The 21,219-nt window shown below is 47.1% G+C and overlaps 1 protein-coding gene across 2 annotated transcripts in view; it reads right to left on the bottom strand.

The window, feature by feature from the left end:
* DPYSL2 (dihydropyrimidinase like 2) overlaps positions 1–21,219 on the bottom strand; it is a 52,372-nt gene that overhangs the window by 3,744 nt on the left and 27,409 nt on the right. For both annotated transcript variants that reach the window (XM_059870390.1, XM_059870391.1), the window contains exons 4-13: positions 16,294–16,458; positions 15,446–15,507; positions 14,285–14,365; positions 13,347–13,415; positions 9,332–9,452; positions 6,070–6,226; positions 5,771–5,912; positions 5,412–5,582; positions 2,171–2,350; positions 83–248 (exon numbers count right to left, since the gene is read on the bottom strand). In XM_059870390.1, coding sequence (XP_059726373.1) covers positions 83–248; positions 2,171–2,350; positions 5,412–5,582; positions 5,771–5,912; positions 6,070–6,226; positions 9,332–9,452; positions 13,347–13,415; positions 14,285–14,365; positions 15,446–15,507; positions 16,294–16,458 — 1,314 coding nt within the window. The remainder of the gene's footprint in view (positions 1–82; positions 249–2,170; positions 2,351–5,411; positions 5,583–5,770; positions 5,913–6,069; positions 6,227–9,331; positions 9,453–13,346; positions 13,416–14,284; positions 14,366–15,445; positions 15,508–16,293; positions 16,459–21,219) is intronic.

Here is a 21,219-nt window from a genome sequence, read left to right on the forward strand (position 1 = left end):
ACTCAGAGCATGAGAGCACAAACCAGCCGCGATTTCAGTGCAATAAATCACTCAGCAGTAAATCATTCCCAAAATCACATACCAGACAAGCTGAACCCAGACTGGTGCAGGTTCCTCACGGGCGGTGCCTGCTGTTTGGCAGGAGAGGTCTTGGCTGAGGATGCTGGTGTGACCGTTTTGGGTGTCACCGACACCTCACAGACTGGGCCGTCGTAGAGGCCTCGGGGCACCCCCCGCAGCTCAGCCAGCTGCAGGGAGAGAGGGCAACACTGCCTCAAAACACAGCTACAGCACAACCTTAAACACAGCCACAATACAGCCCAACAGCTGCCCAGATGCGGCTCAGCCAGTGACACACATTTCAGGATTGGTTGCTGGTAAGAGAATTTGAAAGCACACAGCATCTCCTCTGTACTCATCCCTGGGGAGCTGCTCTCTATCTATATTTATTTTGTATCTATATCTAGATTTTATCTATATCTATTTTACATCTATATTATATCCATATCTATATATCTATATCTTTATATCTGTATTATATCTACATCTATATCACGTCTATTTCTATTTAATACCTAGCTCTATATCTGTATTATATCTATATCCATTTTATATCTCTATTATATCATATCTATATGTTTATATCTATATCTGTATTGCATCTACATCTATTCCTCTTTTATATCCATATCTATATAAATCTATCAATATAAAACATATCTGTGTCTTTGTCCAAGCCAAACAGTTTTGCAGCAAACAACTATTTTCCTACAAGCTAAAACCAATGTTTGTGCAGCTCAACACCTTCCATGATGGAAAGTTGAGGTGCTCTGAGTCCGTAGGCACCCAAAGGCTCCTTGGCAATATGGACTTGGCTGCTCTGCACTCTCAAAAACCCCCACTTTTGGATCATCCTTGCTGTGCAGTACTGTGAGTTGGCAACCGCATACGTTCCTATTCTGGCTCTAGATTTTTGTGCAGGACAAGATGCCTACTAATTAGTATGTGACATGGAATGTGCTGTGGCTCCAGCCAGTCTGTCCCCTGCCCCAAAGGTGCTGTCCTTTAATGATCCCAACCTACCTGCCACTGGATTAAAGGCTCCTGACGGGTCTCAAATGCACCTTATTACTCATCCCCAAAAAGCCAAGCAGTGCTGAGACTAGCAGGGCAGCCCAGAGGAGCCAGGCTGGCTTCAATGGCCAGCCCTGGAGCTGCAGATTGCGGTAAATGCAATTATTCCAGTTGAGATGCTGCCCAATTGGATTTATAGGTCAGACATGTATTTCTGTGGGAGGACATAGCAGAAACCTGGGATCTGTTCTCCATGGGGCTAAATTTTGCCAGGTTGTAATTTTGATAACTTGCAATTTCTTCAAAAGAACAATCAAAGAAAGACGATTTTCAAGGAGTAGGAGGATCACTTGCGGCCAGCAAAACCAACAAAAGTTGTCCAGGAGAGGACAACACTTCAAACAGCAAAATAATTTCTCCCCAGAAATTATTTCATCTATAAATAAACTCCTTCAATTCTCAGCAACTGAGTTCAGGGTCATCTCCCCTGTCAGGCAAATTCAGGCATATCAAAAGACAGGTTCAGTTTTGAATGGGTGCATTTTACAGAATCACTTTCCAACTATTTTAGCCTCTTAAAAATAGAACAATGTTCCTTTTAAGCAGTCTGTAGGTTGTGCCTGTGACTCACTAGTCACCAGACAAGAGCATCTGATCGTATCTGGCAGAAGGGAAAGCAGCATAACATTTGTGTAACAAAAAATTACAATTCTAAATTGCTGCTGAGAGTTTTGATATATAAATGATAATGATAACTTCTCCTGGGACCTCTGGACCTCTGTGACAGGAGAAACCTGGTGGGTTCTGGGTAGTTTGACTCATGGCAAAATTCAAGGGTTCCTGGACACATTTTCAGTTTGGCTGTCCTCAGACAGAGAAAAATTAAAACCTGCAGAAAACCCAAGCTCAATCCAAAGAATATTCCTGTAATGACTTGAGTGAACAGCAAAAATGAAAGAGGAATGAGACAAATGTGGCTCCCATCCAGGGAACAGCAGTGTGGCCTGAGCCAGGGGACAGCATCTGTTTTCCAGCCACTTTAACTCCGTGTTGTCAGAGGGAGAGAACAAATGTGCAGCCAAGCATTGACACTCACCCTGCTCCTTGCTTTGATTCGCTTGTACACAAAGTCAGGGAAGGGTTTCCTGGGGATGTACCTCCCAGAGCCCTCCGTGACGTGGAGATTCCCATCCTCCAGCACGATCTTGCCCTGGCTGATCACCACCAGGGGAGACCCACGGCACTCCATGCCCTCGAAGATATTGTACTCCAGAGACTGCAATGAGAAAATCAGCACATAAGGTAAACATATTCACCCAGCAGAGCTCGCTGAGCTTTAATTAGCAATCACTGACTATGCTAATTGCCAAAATTTTAAGGACAGATGGAAGCAAACTCAACAGTGTCTGCCTGAGCTGTATTTGCTGTGATTTAATAAAGGCTGCTCTTAATTATCAGTCTAACTTTAGGGGTTTTTTAATGCAAAATTTCCATTGAAATAAGGTTCATAAAGAATCCCAGAATGGTTTGGGCTGTAAGGGACCTTAAGTTTATCCCATTCCACCCCCTGCCATGGGTTGGGACACTTTCCACTAGATCCAGTTGCTCCAAGCTGCATCCAACCTGGCCTTTGACACTTCCAAGGATGGAGCAGCCACAGCTTCTCTGAGGAAGAGAAAAAAACAATTTCAAATGAGAGCGTCCCTGTTTAAGTATATTTAGGCACCTATGTGTGTGGAGCTGGGGGCAGATTTAGGAGCCACAGAAAGCTTTATGTGAGTTTCCTACTAAAAAGAATAATTCTGAAAAATCTGTATTTTAAACCAGTGTTTTGGTCAATGGGTCAGGGACCAGGACAATCTTATTTTATTTTAATGGGATTACTCATCCTCAATTAAATGGATTGGAAACATCACACCATGGAAAAAAGGCAAGTTTGAAAGAAATCACTGCAAATGTGAAACATCCTGGAATGAGATACACTGTAACCATGTTATTTGGGGACTGTTACTCTAGTGACCATCTCTGAGTCAAATGCAGGTCTTTTTTACTGAGTTAATGATGGAGTTTGCCCTTGAAGTGTGTTGTAAGTATGGGCAGGCCTGAGTGCAGCTTTGCAATTAGCCAGACCAGTGGTTAAACCGAGTCTGAACCAAGTCCAGCCTGAAAAAAACTGGGGTGGTAAAGGAGGAGGCTGGGTCAGGAGCTTATGGATTAGGCTACTTCCAAGAACAACACTACCTCCCTCTCCAGCTCCTGATGTTTCCTTGCCAGAGAGTGGCAAGAGCACTGCAAATTCTTGGAAAATATCCGTAAGTTGCTTGAACATTTCAAAAAGGAGCAATCGTCCAAGGCCACATAATCAGAGGGTGTTCCTGTGCATGACTGTCAAGGGGCCTTTTGTTTTCTGCTTGGCCAAACCAGGATATCTGGACTCCAAGGGCATCACTTGTATCACTTTCTCCTCTAACACAAGGCATCGTGAGACCCAAAAAATTACAGACTTTCAGAATCATTAAGGTTGGAAAAGAGCTCCAAGGTCACTGAGTCCAAGCTGTGCCTGATTCCCACCTTGTCAGTGGCCCAGAGCACTGAGTGTCGTGTCCAGACTGCCTTCCTTGGACACCTCCAGGAACAAGGACTCCAAACCTCCCTGGACAGCCTCTTCCAATGTCTAATCACTCTTTCACGGAGAAATTCCTCCTGATGTAGCTTTAGGTGTGACGCCAGGTACAACAGGCAAAGCAATGACAGGGGACGAGGTCAGAGATGTGTTTGTAAGCAAACAAGCTGTGATTGCTCAGCTTTCCAAACTCTTGGGAATGAGAGCCCTTCATCCTCAATGCTCTTGGCACAGCTTAAGGGTGCAGCCTTTAGCCACAGCTGAATGCTGGGGCCTCTGACACACAGTCAGGGTTTTGGGGGATCTGCAGCTCTCAGCAGACAAAAATACTTCTGAATGGAGCTTGTTTTCCTTCGTCTTGCCCAGATCCATGGCAAAATCATGGAAGCAATCCTGACTGCACTTGGGCATATCCACAAAAGAGAAAGTCTATGAGTTCTGTGTCAGGAAACTGAATGAGCCAAGTTCATTTCCCAAAGACAACAGCCACTAAATAGAAATGACTTTCAAGCACTCCACCCAAACTACTTCCAGCTCTCTGAGCTATTCATAAGTACAAGCCCAGGTTCAGACCATGAATTCTGGCACCTAAAAGCAGCGAGTCCCTGGGTTCCCTCTTCTTAAGTCATTCCTCTCCAGATTGGAAGGAGTCTGGAAGCACCTCTAAGGTGACTGAAGTGACCAGACTCCTGGAATTCCTCTGTCAGAAACCTAAGCAGAGGTAAGATGAAGTGTAACCATCTGTGACCAATTCTGACAAAGAGTTAAGTCACAGGGAAGTGAACCAAACCTTTAAAAAAAATGATGTTTCCTTTGTGAATGTGCCCGGGGATCCAAGTGTGGAAGAAAATTTTCCTCCTTCAGCTCCAGAGTGAATGAAAGCATTCATGGGGAAAAAGAACAAGCAGGTTTTTTTTTCCCAGGGAAAGATTCCATAGGTTCATGATCAGCAGCGAAACAAGTTGTCAACAAATGCAAACAGTGGCTGCTTTCTCTGAGACAGGGCTTGAATGTCACAGGAAGACTCTAGCCAGGCCCCTGCACTGGAACCATTCTGCAGATTCCCATAGGCTGTGACAGCTTGGTAACTGCAGGGGCCAGGTGTAAGGCATGGGACTCAGCAGAGGTATCCCTAGGAGTGCCATCACTGCAGAAGCTAACAGCGACAAGCTGAAGAAGAGCTTAGGGGAAGGTCTGGTGGTTTTGGGTACTGCCCTTTGCCAACTAATGTGGGAGTGACCACCAGAAAAATCCTGACTCCACACACATGTGCCAGATCAGCAGGTGGTATAAATCCACTCAGACCCTGGATCTGGGCCAGATTTCCAGAAAAACTGTTCATGAACTGATAACACTTCAGTGAAAAGGGGCAGTTCCCATTCCCACCACTGGCAAGCCTGGATGTCATAAACAACACATTGTCCTAAGAGGCCTTTGCATATTTTAGAGGATTTAAAGAGCTTTCTGTGGGCTCAGATTTATGCACCCAACACTCAGGAAGAGCAGACGTGCTCCCTGTTCCAGGGGGAATCCACGTGATTTCAGATGGACTTGTCCTGGTCACACAACTGAGCTCCAGAGTGAGACCAGAGAGGGCTTCAGGCACAGTGAAAATGAGCCCTGAGTTGTCACAAGCTCCCGTGGCTGGCAGCACAGCCTGCCACTGAGGAAGAGAGGAGGAAAGGAAGTGGGGAATGGTAGGGAACATCCTTACTATGTTGTGAGTCTTGGCAGAGATTGTCTTGACGCTGTCAGGATCCCAGATGACCAGGTCAGCGTCAGAGCCCACAGCGATACGGCCCTTCCGCGGGTACAGGTTGAAGATTTTGGCTGCATTTGTGCTGGTCACAGCCACAAACTGGTTCTCGTCCATCTTGCCAGTCACCTGGGGGGACACCACAGGAGTAAATGCATGAGCCAGCTAAGAGCTGGCAGTGCAGCAGATTCCCAAGGATCTCCACAGGGGTAAAAATGCCAAGTGGAAGGACCATGACAAGAAAATAACACATTCCTGCAGCTCCTTCCACACTCAATGTCCAGCTGAAATGTAAACCCATGACAGGTGTGACCTACCACAGCCTTATCCCAGATGATGGACATCCTCTCCTCAGTGCCATTGGTTCCTTCAGGGATCAGGGTGAAGTTGTCCTTCCCAACAGCTTTCTGAGCAGTGTTGAAGGTGCAGTGGGCACTGCCAGTCACTTGGAGGTCTCCACTGGAAGAAAAACAAAAGGTATTCAAGATATTTTACTTAACAGGAATGCTCCTGAAGGTAAAATAGCTTTTTGCTTGTGGCAGCAACATCCCTTACTTTATCATCCATTTCCTCATGATGAATCACATGTTGTTTGAACACAGAAAGCTCTACTCACCAGGACAGTAGTGAGTTGAGAAAATCAGGAGTGGTCGGGTCAGGACTCAGTGGTGGGGATGTAACAAAAGCTGCTGCCTTTGCCCAGTTCTTGCTCCAGTAATGGGATCCATCAGTGCCCAGGCTGGCTGTGATGGGCTCTCCATACACCACGGTGCCTGTGGGACAGGGACACACATAAACCTTCTGTGAACACCAAGGAAGGTGCACTTCCAGCCTGGCTTCCTGGCAGAAAGCATCCTCCTGGGAAAGGACACGTGCAGCAGGGCTGCCTGGTACTTCTTCTGAAGCATTAAATAAAGATATTGCTACTGACCAGAGCTGGGAGCAGCAAAATGTGTACAACCCTTTACACAACTGCAGAGGTTGGCATGATTAATTGTTCTTGAAATGGTTACTGTAAAGATTCATTTTATTGTCTATATTCATTTTATTATTTATTTATTTATCCTGAGCCAAGAACTTTGGAAGAACCTGAGAGCAACTGTAAGGGAGTGAGGAGTGTGATCTAGAAGAGATGTGCAAGAAAAAGAATTTTAAAAAGAGTTTTTATAAATTATAGTATGAATTAAAAGACCTTCTAACAAGGCCAGATTTCTTGGAGTAGGGTCTGTGCATAGACCAGTTGGGAGAAAACTCCTAGCAGGAAAGTTTTTCTGCATACAAAGAAAACCCATCACAGGGGAAATATCAGAGTTGCTCGTTCACAAACACAATGCAAGGGAACTCTGTGATCCCCGCAAGGCACGCAGCAAATCTGTGGCAGAACTGGGAAATGGAACTGCATCTCCTGACTCTGTCCAGTGTGCCTACCACCAGTGCATGCTTCCTCCTCATTAACATTTTTGGAACCACATGAAGGATCAGCAGATGCTTAAGGCCAGGATACTCTGCAAGCTGGACGTACCAGCACCATCTGCACTCCAAGCAGATGCTGCAACTTCAAAAGCAGCATGAGCAGCAGTCCCAGGGATCTGCTTACCAAATGCAACCTTGCCAAAAGCTGCTCTGTGCCCACCCACCTGCCTCCCCAAGCACTTCATGGGTTTGGATCTGCCTACCAAAGATGTGGGCAGCTGAGATGCCAACCCTAAATACTTCAGTCAGGAAATATGGGCAGAGGGACAACCAGAGCTGGTCAGCAGGGTCACACACCTCACCATGCAGAGTAAAAAGACAGGATATTTCTTTCACTATATGGCCAAAGCTACTGTTACATCTCTGGGGTCTCAAGACAGCTCGGGAAGAGCCTACTAGCTGAGGCAGAACAATGATTAACTGGCTCCATGCTGTTACCAGGACCCTGCTGATGCAGGAAGTCCAGGAACAGCCTTTCCTAGAGAGTTTCCAGGAGCAGAGGAAGAAGCTCCCTGACATCACTGGCCACAAATAGGGTTCTGAAATCAAAACAAGGCCAAACACATGCTGGCTATTAATGGGAGGCCTCTTGTGGTCCAGCACGTTGGGGATATTGTTCTGCAAGGAGTGATGTTTTCGAGTCCCAGATCTGCCAGCAACAGAGTCTGCAGGGAATCTTCACCATACAAAAGCCACTGGGAACATCTGGCTTTAAATAATGTCTGTTCTTTGCCATTTAGCAAATCAATCCTTGGATTGATTGTTTTTGCCTTGGATAGTCTTCAGTTATGTTTCCTCTATTGTTTGGGAGGGCAAGAGCCAGTGCATGTGGCCCTTCTCAGTTACTGCACAGCATTTAACTTGAGTTATTTGAATAAAGGAACAGAGGATGGGGCACCATTTATACCCCAAATTCTCTTTATAAGGAGAAAACACATTTTGAATGAAAACTGCGTGTTTTGGCTCGCTCAGGAGACTGACTGAAGTGATGCCTGTGGATCGTTCATCTGAGACAATCCCAGCACCTTTCACAGGCAGGGTAACATCCACCCAAGCCAAGTTGTGTTTTATGGCTTTCTGTGATCCAGGTGTGCGGTCCCTCATCCCAAAGCCTCACTCCACTTGCAACTGGTGGTCTCAGGACACTGAGTATAGTAAGAAGGTGTTTCTATTGGTGCTCCAACTTTGTGAGGCACATGCCTTCAATATTTTTATCTGGAAAAGAGAAGAAAGACTTCCCTGGCTCTCAGGATACAACTGCACTACGACATCAAGTTCTTTCCTGGGGGGATGCAGCATGCAGCCACATTGCTAGGTCAATGCATCTTCCTACAGGATGATCCCCTCCGACGGAGCTGGGAGAGAAAGATTTATTCCAAATGGCTTGAGCTGCTTTCACAGACAGCCTTGAAAATCAGTCCTCCTCATCAATTCCTTTTACAGGAATCACAGGACCAAAATACTCCCAAGCTGATGCACAAACACCAACCTGTTTGCTGGAAATCAGCTCCTCTCACATCAAACACCCAGACAGAAAGTGATGTCATTTGTATACCCATCCAGGCTTATTTAGGCTGCAGAAAATTAAATCCAAGCCTTGTGACGAAAGAAGGGGGTAAATCATCCCTCCTGGTTACTCACCCAACCTAAGCAGCTTTAAATAGAAGTGAAAGGTTTAGTCACAGGATAAAGCAGCAGACAGCACTCACGCTGTGGGCAATCCTGACTCCTTGAGGGCCAGGCAACAGGGGCAGGGCTTGGGGGAAGCTCCTTCATCCCTCAGAGCAGTTCAGCTCCCTCACAAGCCTCAGTCAGAGAGGAGAGACACGAGCAGCAGCATCCACAGCAGATCTGCTTCCTGCAGTCTCCCCAGGCAGAGTTATCAGAGGCAGTCACAATTCCCTAACCTAACCCAGCCTGCTGATTCTCATCCCTGCACAGATGTCAGGCTATGAGTTACACCACATGGAAAGCATCTATTCCACTAGCAAGAAGCACAGCAGGCAGCTGGAACCGGTGAGCCTTTTTGGCTACTCCAGCTAAATACAACAGGGCTTGTGAGTCAGGAACTCCGTCAGGAATCAGTGCTGACCCCAGGAAGCGCGGCAGAAAGCACCAAGGGAAAACCAAAGCAGCTGGAACGAGGACCCAGTTGCAGTCTCCAGGGGAATTCACTACATGGAGAGAGCATGGAATGACTCTGTGATATCATGAAGGCACATGGCTTGGTGGGGGAGGATGAGTGTGAATAGACAGGTTCAGGACTGAGCAAAACAAGCAGCTCCTGGCTCTGACCCAACCACCAAATCCTTGTGTGTTGGAAATGAAAAAGAAACCTTTCCTGTAGGGATGAAGCTGATGTTGGCAGGAGCTAAAGTGCATGAGCTAAGGAGGAAATAACTTACCCTTTTTCCTGGCTTGAGCAATGACATCAGCAGCACTTTTGCTCATCACCTTGGTGATGTACAGGGGGCAGTTGGTCTGGTTGGCAATGGTTATTGCCCGGTTCACAGCCTCTGCCTCCACCTGAGAAACAGAGGCAGCAGCAGGTCAGGGACATCCAACAGCACCCCACTCATCCTCAGAAATCACAGACCCTGCTCTCCCAGAAAACAAGGAGCAACAAGGCATTTCCCACCTCTGTGCCTGAAAAGGCACAGTGTAATCACAGCACTTAAATGACATCAAGCTGCAGTTCCCTCTCATTACCACCTTTTCTCCCACGCCTCTTCAGAGGCCTCTGCCTGAACTAAAACAACACTCCAGGTGCTCAGGGTCAGAATGATTCAGCCCCTTCTTTAACCTAGACAAAAATAAGCAACTAAATGTTGACTCAACAGACCTGCTCCTCCTCCAGCCCACGCAGAAGGGAGATGCTGCACCACATACTCTGGTAGACCACGTTTGCAAACAAGCCTCCTAAACTGTATCCTCCACTACAATCTCCGGCTTGGGATCTGAGAGAGTGTGAACTACCCCATAAATGAACTGCTTTTCCTTGCATGTGTACAGAGAATTAACCTCAGCCAAGCTGAGGGTCAGGTTGTAACTGCAGCCTCAGGGTGATGGGCATCGCTCTGATTTTATGGATCACACGTCCTAATCAAAGGATCCAGAGACAGATTGAGCAGCTGGGTGATGCTTACTGTGCCTGCTGCCAGCAATGCCACAGACATTTTCCAAGTGAACAACAGAGGAAACAAACCCAGAGCAATCCCCACCAGATTCCCCAATGCAAGAGGCTCCCAGAACCTCTCCTATGGACTCTGGTGGCGTTGGCACACACTCAGCACTTGTGAAAATCTGCTCTGCAGTGACTGATCACAGCCTAAGTGCCTCAAATCATCATCACCTGTCCCAGAATACATTGCCCAGGCAGGTTGTGTCTCATTCCTGGAAGTGTCCAAGGCCAGGCTGGATGAGGCTTGGAGCATCCTGGAATAGTGGAAGGTGTCCCTGCCCCTGGCAGGAGTGGGACTGAGTGGGCTTTGAGGTCCTTTCCAACCCAAATCCCTCTGGGATTCTGTGACTGCTGGCTCTCAACACTGTGCTTGGAGGAAAAGAACCTTAGGGAACCATGGCCAGGCTGATGTCCAAGTGTCCTGAACAGCTCTGCTCATGCCAGCAATGCCACCACTTGCACCCATGCCCTCTTTGCAGCCAAAATGCTCAAGGAAAACAACAGCCAGGAGTTTTTACAGCAAACCAGCCCCCCAGAGTCAGTGGGGTTCTCTCTGGGACCCAAAGGGTTACAGCCCCAAGTAATGGATGCTCACAAGGGGGTATTTTCTCACCCAGATGCCCCAGACATATGGGAAAGGCTGTGAGGGAGGGTTTTGTCCAGGATGCTAGACCCGAAGTGTCACAGCCAGCAGCACTCACAAAGGCTGAAAGGAGGAGCCAAGAAAAGCCCAGTTGTCCCTCCTGAGAGACAAGGGGAGGACTCAGACAGGCCAGAGCTTCCAGGCCATGGCCTCCCTTTGCAAACTCCTCACTAGAGTGGGTCTGTGCACAGCTCTGCCTCTGCAGCACCTAGGAACCACATTTCCACTCCATGCCTCAGTTTCCCTTCAGGCAGAGATGAAACAACACACACCTCCAGACTTTTGGGCAGAAGGCGTTTGAGCAGCTGTGAAGCAGCAGGAGAATATTTTCTGAACAAGGCTGCCTTGTGCCCAGATGCTATGGTGACAGGCATATAACAATAACCCAACAAGTAGTCCAAAGAGGAATGTTTGCAATTATCAAGATGCATTAGAAGCCCTAACACAGCAGTTCTCGTGGAAAAAAACCAAAACAAAATGACATTTCCTGGAGCATTTCAACTGCTTGTGCTTCCAGCATTTTTGTGGCTGAAATAAAAACAAAAAAATGATGGATTGCTCTGAAAAGTCATCACAGAATGAACAGAGCTGTGAGGGGGATAGTTTTCCAGAAAGTGATGGGTAAGGCTGACTTGGGATGGTGCTGTCTTAACCCAGGCCCTGTTTTCTGGCTGGAATAATGTGCTGAACACTCAGGTGAGCAAAGCTAAACCCCTGAGTCAGCAGTGAAACTTAAGCCTCAATCTGAGCCTCCTGCCAGCCGGGAATTCAGATGTGTGCACTCCAAGACACAAGTACATGTGGCCAGCCCCTGAATGCTTCACTCTGATGTATTCTACCTGAAATAGGAGTAGGAGTTTTGAGTTAATAAATGTTTTAGATTTGCTCAGCAACTCCTGCTGGTTTGCTGTAGATGGAGTTCTGAATGACAGAGCTGTCCAGTCAGATGCCAACCATCCTTAGGACAGGCTTTGCATTCCCTGAAGGACAGCAGGAAAAGACAATTCTAGTGTCAACAGCACCCCAGAGAGATACAACAAAAATCCATTTTGCTGAAGTCAACAGGAATTAGGGATCTGCTGCCACCCTTGGAATTTGGCCTCTATCAGCAGCCAGCTCAAGGGGAGCTGGATGTTTTTAAAAGCACATAGTCACTCCCACGCTGCAGAAAGGGGGAGGAGGGAAGCAGATGACATCGTTTCCTGCTCTGTTTCTTATGACTTTCAAGGCAGAGAATGTTGGACCAAATGCTTCCCAAGCCTGGGCAGAGCACAGCTGAGTTCAGCTGCACAGAGACTGCCCCATATGACATCAGGGAGAGGCTTCACTGAGCCTTATCTGCAGCAGCCACATGTCCTCAGGCTGCCTTTTTCCTCCCTGCACTGAGGCAGAGCACAGTCCTGCACAGATTAACAATCCATCCACGCCTGGGAACCACACAACTCACACTTTAAAGCTCCTGCTCCATGAAGGATGAGCTCTTAAACAGCCAGACACAACTTGGCTGGTTTGATGTCCAGACCCTTTAAGGTAAGAGCAGCATTCCTTTGAAAACAAATTGAACTCCACGAAGTGTTGCACCAACATCTGTTCCCATTCCCCTGATGCAGGCCAAAAAATATGTTAAAAAACCACAAATTGGATGAGTGACTGGAAAGCTCAGTGCAAAAGTGTTTGCTCACAATTTCAGGAAGCAAAAGATTCCAGCTCTGGGAGCCACACACAGATTCTGTGTTCTGTGGGGATTCACTTATAAGTGGAGCTTTTTTTTTCCCCCCCAGGCAACAGAATGATTTATGTTCCTACTGAACTGCCTCTGGATGCTGTTTGTCAGAATCCAGGGGAGGAAATGCAGAGTAAGCATGAGGGGCATGTGTGGATGATCTCACAGCTCCAGCTCCCAGCTGTCACATCTGGAAGGCAGCAAAGTCCCAGGATCTTGGAGGAACAAAAAGGGCTGCTTGTACAGAACAGATGAACCCCACAAACCTGGAATGCCACGGTGAGGTGTCCAGCTTAGAGACAGTGAAGGACTGTGAGTGAAGAATGCAATGGGAACCAACCTCAAAGGCAAAGTTTTAAGGCTTTTTAAAACTTCTGGGATTTATTTCCAAGGCTTAGAGGGATTGGAGTGCTCATCCCTAGAGAAATCCATGGGGAAATATGAAGGGTAACTAGATTAAAGTGCTGCACTAAGGCCTGAGCATGACCTCCTCTCTCTGGTACACATTTTCTGTGCCTTCAGCAAACCACTTCATCCATTGCTGTAAAAACCCCCACCCCACTGGTAAAATTTCATCAGAATATCAAATAGCACAGTAATGGAAGTTATGGAAGTACCTAAAACAATGTTAGGATTTGGGCATGTATTAAAAAATTCTGCTAATTCACTGGAAGTCTGACAAAATAATGACCAAGAGAGAAGCCCAAGACAGTAGACCTAGAAAGGACAGTAGCAAAATTCCACCAACATAACCCTAAATGCAGAAAAATCCTGTTTCCAGCCACATTCATCCCAACCTGAAGTACTTAATGGCAATGCAGAGATGTTACAAATTGGGGAGGGGAGTAAATGCAAAGGCAGGGGAGTTCTCACCTCTTCAGGTCTGCTCAACACATGCCCTTCAGGGCCTGTGATCCCCAGCTCCAGGATCCTTTGCTGCTCCTAAAGCAGAAAAGAAAAAAGAGCATGGATGAGATTTAAAGCAACAGGGAATTTTTCTCGCAGTACACACAGCTATTGGAAAGGGGCATGAGTGAGATCCTGAGCATCTGTGCTGGCTAAAAATCACATGGGGCTTTGCATAAGGGCCCTGCAAGAAAGTCCTGTCCAACTCCCCTTGCTGAGAATAACCAGAGCTCACAAAACCTTGCTGATTTGTTCACAGGAGGCCAAGGAAACCTTTTATTTGGATTCACTTAACACTGGGCTCATAGCCCCTCGACTTTCAGCACTCATTTGCGTCTATAAAATCATCTTTAAGATGTGGCAAAATGATAACTCATGTAAAAGATTGTCCTGCAACTGGGCTCAAGGACTGGGGTGGGTTCTTGCCCAGCCAAAGAATACAGAAATCCTCTGGGTGCTTGAGACACAGTGTACAAAATGAGCTGGAGATAAGATTAAACTGAATACATTATTAACATTTCTCCCTTGCTGCTGTTTGAAGGATAAACAGACCCCAAACATCAGCACCCCCATGTACTGTATGAAGCTACATCCCTTCCCACTCCCCCCTTCTTATTTCCTGCAGAACAATTTGTTCCACACAGTGACAGTCACACCCAGCTTTTCACTTTTGAGGAGAGAGGCAGAGATGCCCAATATCCACCCCAAACAGTAAGCTGCCACAAAAACCTATTTTATCAGCGTCAAAGGGGTTAAAAACTGCTGCACAGCCCCACTTACGCCCTTGATACAGCCATGCCACACTCTCAAAAGCTCGGGTGGCTCTCAGTTTGCAAAGAAGGAGTCAGAATTTAAACCCCTGCCAGCATTTGAAGCCAATAACTCAGAGAACAAACAGGCCATACCTCAGCAATGATGTCACCGTTCTCAGCATGCACTTGGGCTGTGGCGCCAATGTCCCGAATCACACTGAGGACCTCGTAAATCTGGGGGACAGATAACACACATCACAACAGGAACACACCTGTTGGGAAGGCCACACCCCAGATCCCCAGAGAAAACAGAATTTTGCAGAGGAGAAAAGAGAAAGAGAAGCACTAAGCAATATAAGATGCGGTTTGCTGGAGAGGCGCAAACCATTTTCATGCCTATCACTGAATTTCCCAATTCTATAGCTGGATGCTGCTGATGTGGCAAAGAAGGATTATCCAGCGGCAGGCTTGGAGTATGGGAGGAAGAAACAGCAACAACTCAAGCCCCACAGCTGGATGATTTTAAAGGACTTGCAGAGCTGTACCTGTTTGATGTCTCATTTACTGGTGCCTGGCACGAAAAACATCCCTTATATCTGAATGGTGGGGGCATGTTCTCCATGGAAATCCAGTATCTGGAGGTAGGAGCAGTGTGATTTCCCACTCCAGCAACCAGTCTGAGAGGGCTCAGGTCCAGTAACCCCCAACTGGCGCCATCAATGTTCCCTCATCAAAATGTTTCCAGAGCCCTCAGAGATAACTCACACACCAACACTCCCAGGCATTCCTCTCCTCCCACACCTTCAAAAACATAAACTGCTCCTCTGAACAGCTAAATGTGCCCAAATGTGCCCACCAGAACAGCAAACAGGAGGGCAATTAATTCCTTTCTGAGGTCCTAGTGATTCTACCACCAAAAACACACCTCTGGACCAGGATAAGTTTTAGCTTCTAAACAGAATAATTATAATTAGCCCAGAGATCTCCCTGTCCTGCCCTGTGCAGAGGCATAAAGCAGCAATTCATAGAACTGCCACTGCTTCTACCCCAAAGGAGCTGAGAAAAAAACCTCTGACCTCTCAAAATGAGAGTTTTACCATGGCTTCCTTCAGCCAAGCCTTTCAGGGTTTGCTGTTGGTTACATTTTAGTTTTAATTAAAAATATATTCTTCACAGCAGAGCTATGGGTGCTGCTGCCAATCTCAGGTACTGTTACATACATAAAGATTGGAACCAGGATAGAGTGTCAGATCCCAGGATATTGAATTTAAACACTAATTTGTGACAAATTAAACACAAAGCCTTCCTTTCTACCTGAGAATCACTGAGCTGAAAGCGATCTTTGAAAGCCATGTACACCAAGAAGGAATTCACACCTGGGGGAAAGAGAGCACATTGCAGTAAAGCCATGAACTACAATCCCTAAATCAGCCCCCATCAATAATTCCATGAATTCACTGTAGGAGGTTGAGCAACAAAATAAAAGCAAAAATGGACCTCACACAAAAACAGAGACTGGGCCTGCTTGGCTGATCCCCCTCACCCTCCAGGGAGAACAATGGGAAATCTGTGTCTGTGACGTGTCCAAACTGACCCTGACTGATCCTAAGCTGGCTTTTCCTCTCCAGCCTTTGGAACCACTAAAAGCTCTCAACCAGCACGTGTGGGAAGTTCCCATTATGGCAGAAAATGCTGGGTTTTGAAACTACAAACAGGATGGAAAATTACTCCAGCCTGAGGATGAAATGCTAAGGGTAAATAAAGAGAGGGAAAACTTATGAGGTCGTTTTACTCAGCTCTTCACTTTTAGCATCCAGAGCTGGATTGGTCCTCCTGGGGCTCCTATTTCCCTTGTTTACAGCACTTTAATGGCTCCAGGTATCATCAAGGGCACTGATGAACCCAAAGGACCTTCACTGAACACAGAAGCTGCTCTGCATGGGAAAAGCAGGAGATTCACCTCTGGAAAATCAGTGCTGCAACACCAGTGTACCCCAACCCCTGAGCCCTCTGCAATCCCAACTGCCCAAGCCTTCTCAAGGAGCCAGAATGGGCCTAAAACAGCTTTATTGGGATATAAAAGTAAAATACTGCATGAGAGACAGCCCTAAATAATAGGGGATCCTGAAAAACAAGGAGGGGCAAGGCTTCCCTGAGCTTACCATGATCTTTAACTAGCGCTTCCATCTCCTCCTGAACACCTTTATGCCACTCAGTGATGTCCACGTGCAGGGAGTAGTCACAGCAGGATTTGCTGTCTGCCCACTCTCGCCACTGGTCAAACGCCGTCAGCAAACTTGTCCCGGGCTCGGGAACCACGTGGTCAACTGGGAACGACAACCAAAGCACTGGTAAATTTCTGGTGCAGAAGCTTTCCTGGGTGCCCAGGACAGCAAGCACAGCTGTAGAGAGGCTGCTGCAAAATCAAGGCATCCTCTTTCCCCTTAAAATAGTTCTAAGTTTGCCATTTCTCAGTGGTTTCTGGAGAATGCAGCCACGGAAGTCGATTATGGAGCAGCAGCTGAAGGAAAATGAGTTGTTATTACAGCCTGTTTACTACAGCTGGTGGTGCTACACATCCCAACCAGGAGCACCTTCCAGAGGACGGGAGGAAGCAGGACCAACAATTTGTGGCTGCAGAGATCTCTCTGACACTGAGAAGGTCCTGCTGCCTCTGGCACTTGCTTAGTTTGATCCTCACAACAAATCCAGCAGCAACTGGATTCACAGGCAGCTGCAGGACAGCCTCAATAGGTGATGCAAGGGACCTGGATCTGAAGGCTCAGTGTTCCTGGTTTTTATTTGAGCACATGGAGTCTCGGAGATCCTCAAAAGACACAGTGAAATAAGAAAAAGCAAGTCAGCATCTCCAGTACCGAACTGAGAGAATAGGAAAAGCCTGTGGGATTTCGGGGGTCACAAACTGGGAAGCACTGCTGGGGAGGAGAGGGCCCGGCCTGATTCTACATTAAAATACATAGAAAAATAAAAAGTTGCTTCAATTATCAGCAGAGAAATCCCAGCAGCTTTTTTTTTTTAACTTTATGGTGACGATCAGAGCTGCTCTAAGTCACAGCTGGGATGAGAGACAGAGCCCCTGGGTTCCACTCACCCCCAGGGCAAAACAAAGCTTTGCTTTACCCCCACACAGACACAGCAGCCAAGATTTACTGGTTTTGCACTGCCTAAAGAACCAGATTCACACTGGGAAAGGCAGCCCAGCTCTCCTGAGCAGCCACGAGCCTCAGTCACCAAAGTCAGCAGAGACCTCTCAGCTGCCTGAGCTGCGCACACACTGCAGAAAGCCAAGAGCTCACCCAAAACAACATCCCTGCTGCAGAACTCTGCCCACCCTCTCCCTTTTGCAAAGGGAGACAGCTTAGAATATTTCTGCTTTCTAAGAGGCTTTTCCCCTGGAAGAATCACAGCAAGGCAAGGACACAATATGCACATCCTTACTGCCTTGGCAGCTGCAGCTTCCATCAGCTCAGGTCTGCAGGAGTGGCTGGGGGTCTCTGTCTTCGTTCCCCCCATACCCATCACAGAAATCCGTGCTGTGAGTGAAAACTTGGAAATTTGCCTCTTTTCTGGCACCACACCAAGGATGTGCTTTTCACCACCACTGCAAAAAACAGCCTAAATATAAGCAGACAACAAACTGACCTGTTTTTAAAAAAATCATCCAATTTCTGTTCCATTATCTGCTCCACCCCAGTGGTCAGAAACCTTACACTAACTTCCAGCCTGAATTGTTTCTTGGCCAGTACAGAGCCCTTGTTGCTCTGTCAAAGTTAATCTTTTCCTTAAGTAGAATGAACAACAAGGAGAAAAATAACATTCCCTTTGCTTTTCCAATGGGATGTGGAGAAAGCCCAGGTTTACACAAATGTCTAATTAAAAAGCAAAAAAAAAAAAAAGTCCATTTAATCTCTAACACATCACAGGAATAAATCCATCTCCACTTGAGACTAGAGGTGCCCTCAGAGCTCTGTCAGCCCCAAGATGATGGACGGGTTGTGGGCATTGGGAAATCGTGCCTGAAGGCACCAAGGGGTTAATACAGAGTCCTCAAAGCCCAGCACTGAGCCCCTGGGAGTGCTCTGGAGCTCCCAGGAATGACTGTGCTGTCAGGGATCAGAGCTTTATCACCACCTCACTTCATGCACTGCCCAAGGATGACAAATGGGATATTCTGGAGGCAGTGGAACCAGGGGTAAGGGAGCTCTGTCAGCTCTCTGACAAAGCCAAACCACAGCTGGTGGCAATAAGAGTCAGGCATGGAAGTGCTGGTGCAAGTGTGCAGGAAAGTCAGCTCCAGGGGTTGGGAATATCTCCTGTGGCAGCACCTCTGAGCTCCCTGACAGCCAAATCACTCTCTAGCCCCTTCAAAACACAGCACACTTTTTCTCTACAGTAGCTCTGCCAGGCAAACTTCAGTGAACAACCACTTCCATCCACATGGAAGAACTCAGCAGGAAAGCAGCCTGAGAGTGCAAGGTAAACGACAGCCTTTGCACCCTGGGACTGAATTGGTCTGAAGAGACTCAGGGGAAGGACCCAGCAGAGCACACCAAGAGACAGCCATGGTGACAGGGACATCCCTGGAGAGGGGCCCAAGAGCTGGGGTCCTGTACCTGACCCTGGGGCAGGAGGGAAGCTATGCTGCCACAGCAGAGCAAGCAGGAGCAGCGGATGCTGCACAAAAGGCATGGAGAAAATGGATGTAATACCAAACCCTGGTCTGGAGGAAACTCAGACATGAATGGCAGTCTCCTAGATTCTTCATCCTCTGTGCAATGGGAGGGGCCAACACATTGCAAGATCATGGCCTACATCCCTCCATGCAAGGGTGGGCTTTGGGGGAAACCAAATAAATAAAAATGAGCCCAGATCCTGGAAAGGAGAGTAGTCAAGGTTGACTCCTTATCTGCTCTTGAAAGGACTGAGCTCTGAAACTGCTTCTGCCTGTTGCGATGGCCAGATGGAAATGCAGCTCAGAGAAGCTTCTTCCTGCCCTCAAGAGCTCAGAGCAAAACAAAAAGCTTTTTCTTTCAGGTCCCTGTGCTCCAGAGCAGCACAAGAAGCTGATGGAGGCTCCATCCCACCACGTTCCCACAGCCCCAGGCTTCCAGGATGACCCCTGGGGATGATCTGTCCCAGGACCATGGACAAAGGGCTGACCTACCCCAGCTCACAGCAAATCTCCCTCCTGGAAAATTCCCAGGAGGCTTCCCATGGGAAAAGCAGCGCTGTCCTGACCCCACAGTGCTCCTTCTCCCTGGGAACCCCATCCCACTGCCCCATCTTTCCTTCCATCACCTCAGGAACCAGGAATGTTCAATCCCTGGGTGACCCCACGCCTGCAGGGCACACTTAGGACAAACTGCAGTGACACAGGCTGTTGTCACCCCTTTATTCCCTCCACCACCACAGCCTTGATTTGGTGTGCTTCCCAGCCCAGATATTTTCTTCCTGTTGTTGATTTTTTGTGCTGTGCAAATTAATTCAGTTACTTGAGGTCTGAGAAGGAAGTTGCCAGCTCATTTTTAAACTAAAAGCTTGTTCCAAAAACAGAAACAAAACGGAGAGGGAAAAAAAAAAAAACCAAAAAGAAAAGATCATGTAAGAATCACTTCACCAGTGCTGAAATCTTCAAAGAAGAAATTAAATAGCTTTGTGGGCCTTGTAGGGGGTCCCTGAATCTGAGTGAAATTCAGGTCTAACCCTAATGTTTCTCTTTATTTAACACACTCTCAGCAAGGCACAGGGCAAAGCCAAGCTCAGGGTTACACTGGTTTCTCAGCTAAGAGCAGAAAACATTCTGTAGATTATCTTTTAACCTTTTGAGCTGCAGAGCCCAAAATGCAGCAGCCCATGGCTGAGGGCAAACAAGGCTGTTACACCAGCAAAGGAACTTCCTTAAAAAAATTAGAAAAACTATTTTATACATTACAAATATTCTAATTTTTTCCTTGTTAAACACTGGCAGGACTCCAAAATACCTGGACAGTCTTTCTCTCAGACAATCCAAGCTCTAACCTCCCTCTGAGGGCAGTGGGATTTGAGCACCTGTGAACACAAATGCTCCAGCCCTAATCATCCAGACTCTAAATTACCCTTCCCATTCCTGGTTTGGCTCTCCTGTCATTATACAGCAGGCTTACAAGGTGCACCTGCTCCTGCTTCCCAGTGTTCCAGCTCCCACCCACCACCAGCCAGGGCTGTTTTCTTGCCTGCCCCGCTCAGCTCAGGGTCCTTCACTCCTCCTCGGGCAGATTAATCAGCTCAGGATTAAAGGCAGACAATGAGCTGAAGTGAGACAACAACACTGGGTGATCCATGTGGCTCTTCTGCACCAAAGCAGTCACCCAGCCACGCTGGAATATTCTGTATCTCATGGGCCAAACTGGTTAGATGCTGGTGGGGAGATAATTGGGTGTGAAATGAAAAGGGAAGCAAAAACTTAGGGGAACGGATGAAATGCTCCAAGGATGGGGAAAATAAAGCAGTGTTGTTTTAATATAAGCAAGGAAAAATAATGGAAAAAAGGTTAGAAGTGCTAGCAGCACTTTATATAAAGTGCTAGCATCACCCATTATTAACACATCCTTATCATGTATTAACATAAAACCTTACTTAAATCAGATCCCAGCACAATCCCATTTTGAAGTTCAGATCGCTCCTACTGCATTTTTGCCCAATTCACAGAATCATTGAATACCCTGAGCTGGAAGGGACCCACACAGATCAAATCCAACAAGTGATTCCAGAAAGGGCAGCCTAAAAGCTGAACTACAGTTAAGGTTGGCCTGAAACACCTCCTTGTCTTCATCCAGCTGCTCCCAGACTTTAAAATCACTTCCACAGCCCACTGAAAACGGTGCCAATCTCAGCTTTAAACAGTGGCTTTAGTAAATGCTGCATCACATCTTGGCTCCCTTTTCCAAACTCAGGGGCTTTCTGCTCCTGAAGAGCTTTCCTGGAGCAGAGTGGTACCTGCACCCTGAGCAAGAAGGGAGATGGGCAAGAGGAATCCAGCACAGAAGGCAGGGGAATTACCCAACAGCCTGCAGGATGCTCTGAGATCA

Source organism: Haemorhous mexicanus, chromosome 30 (genome assembly GCF_027477595.1).
Source record: "Haemorhous mexicanus isolate bHaeMex1 chromosome 30, bHaeMex1.pri, whole genome shotgun sequence".
NCBI classification, from domain to species: domain Eukaryota; kingdom Metazoa; phylum Chordata; class Aves; order Passeriformes; family Fringillidae; genus Haemorhous; species Haemorhous mexicanus.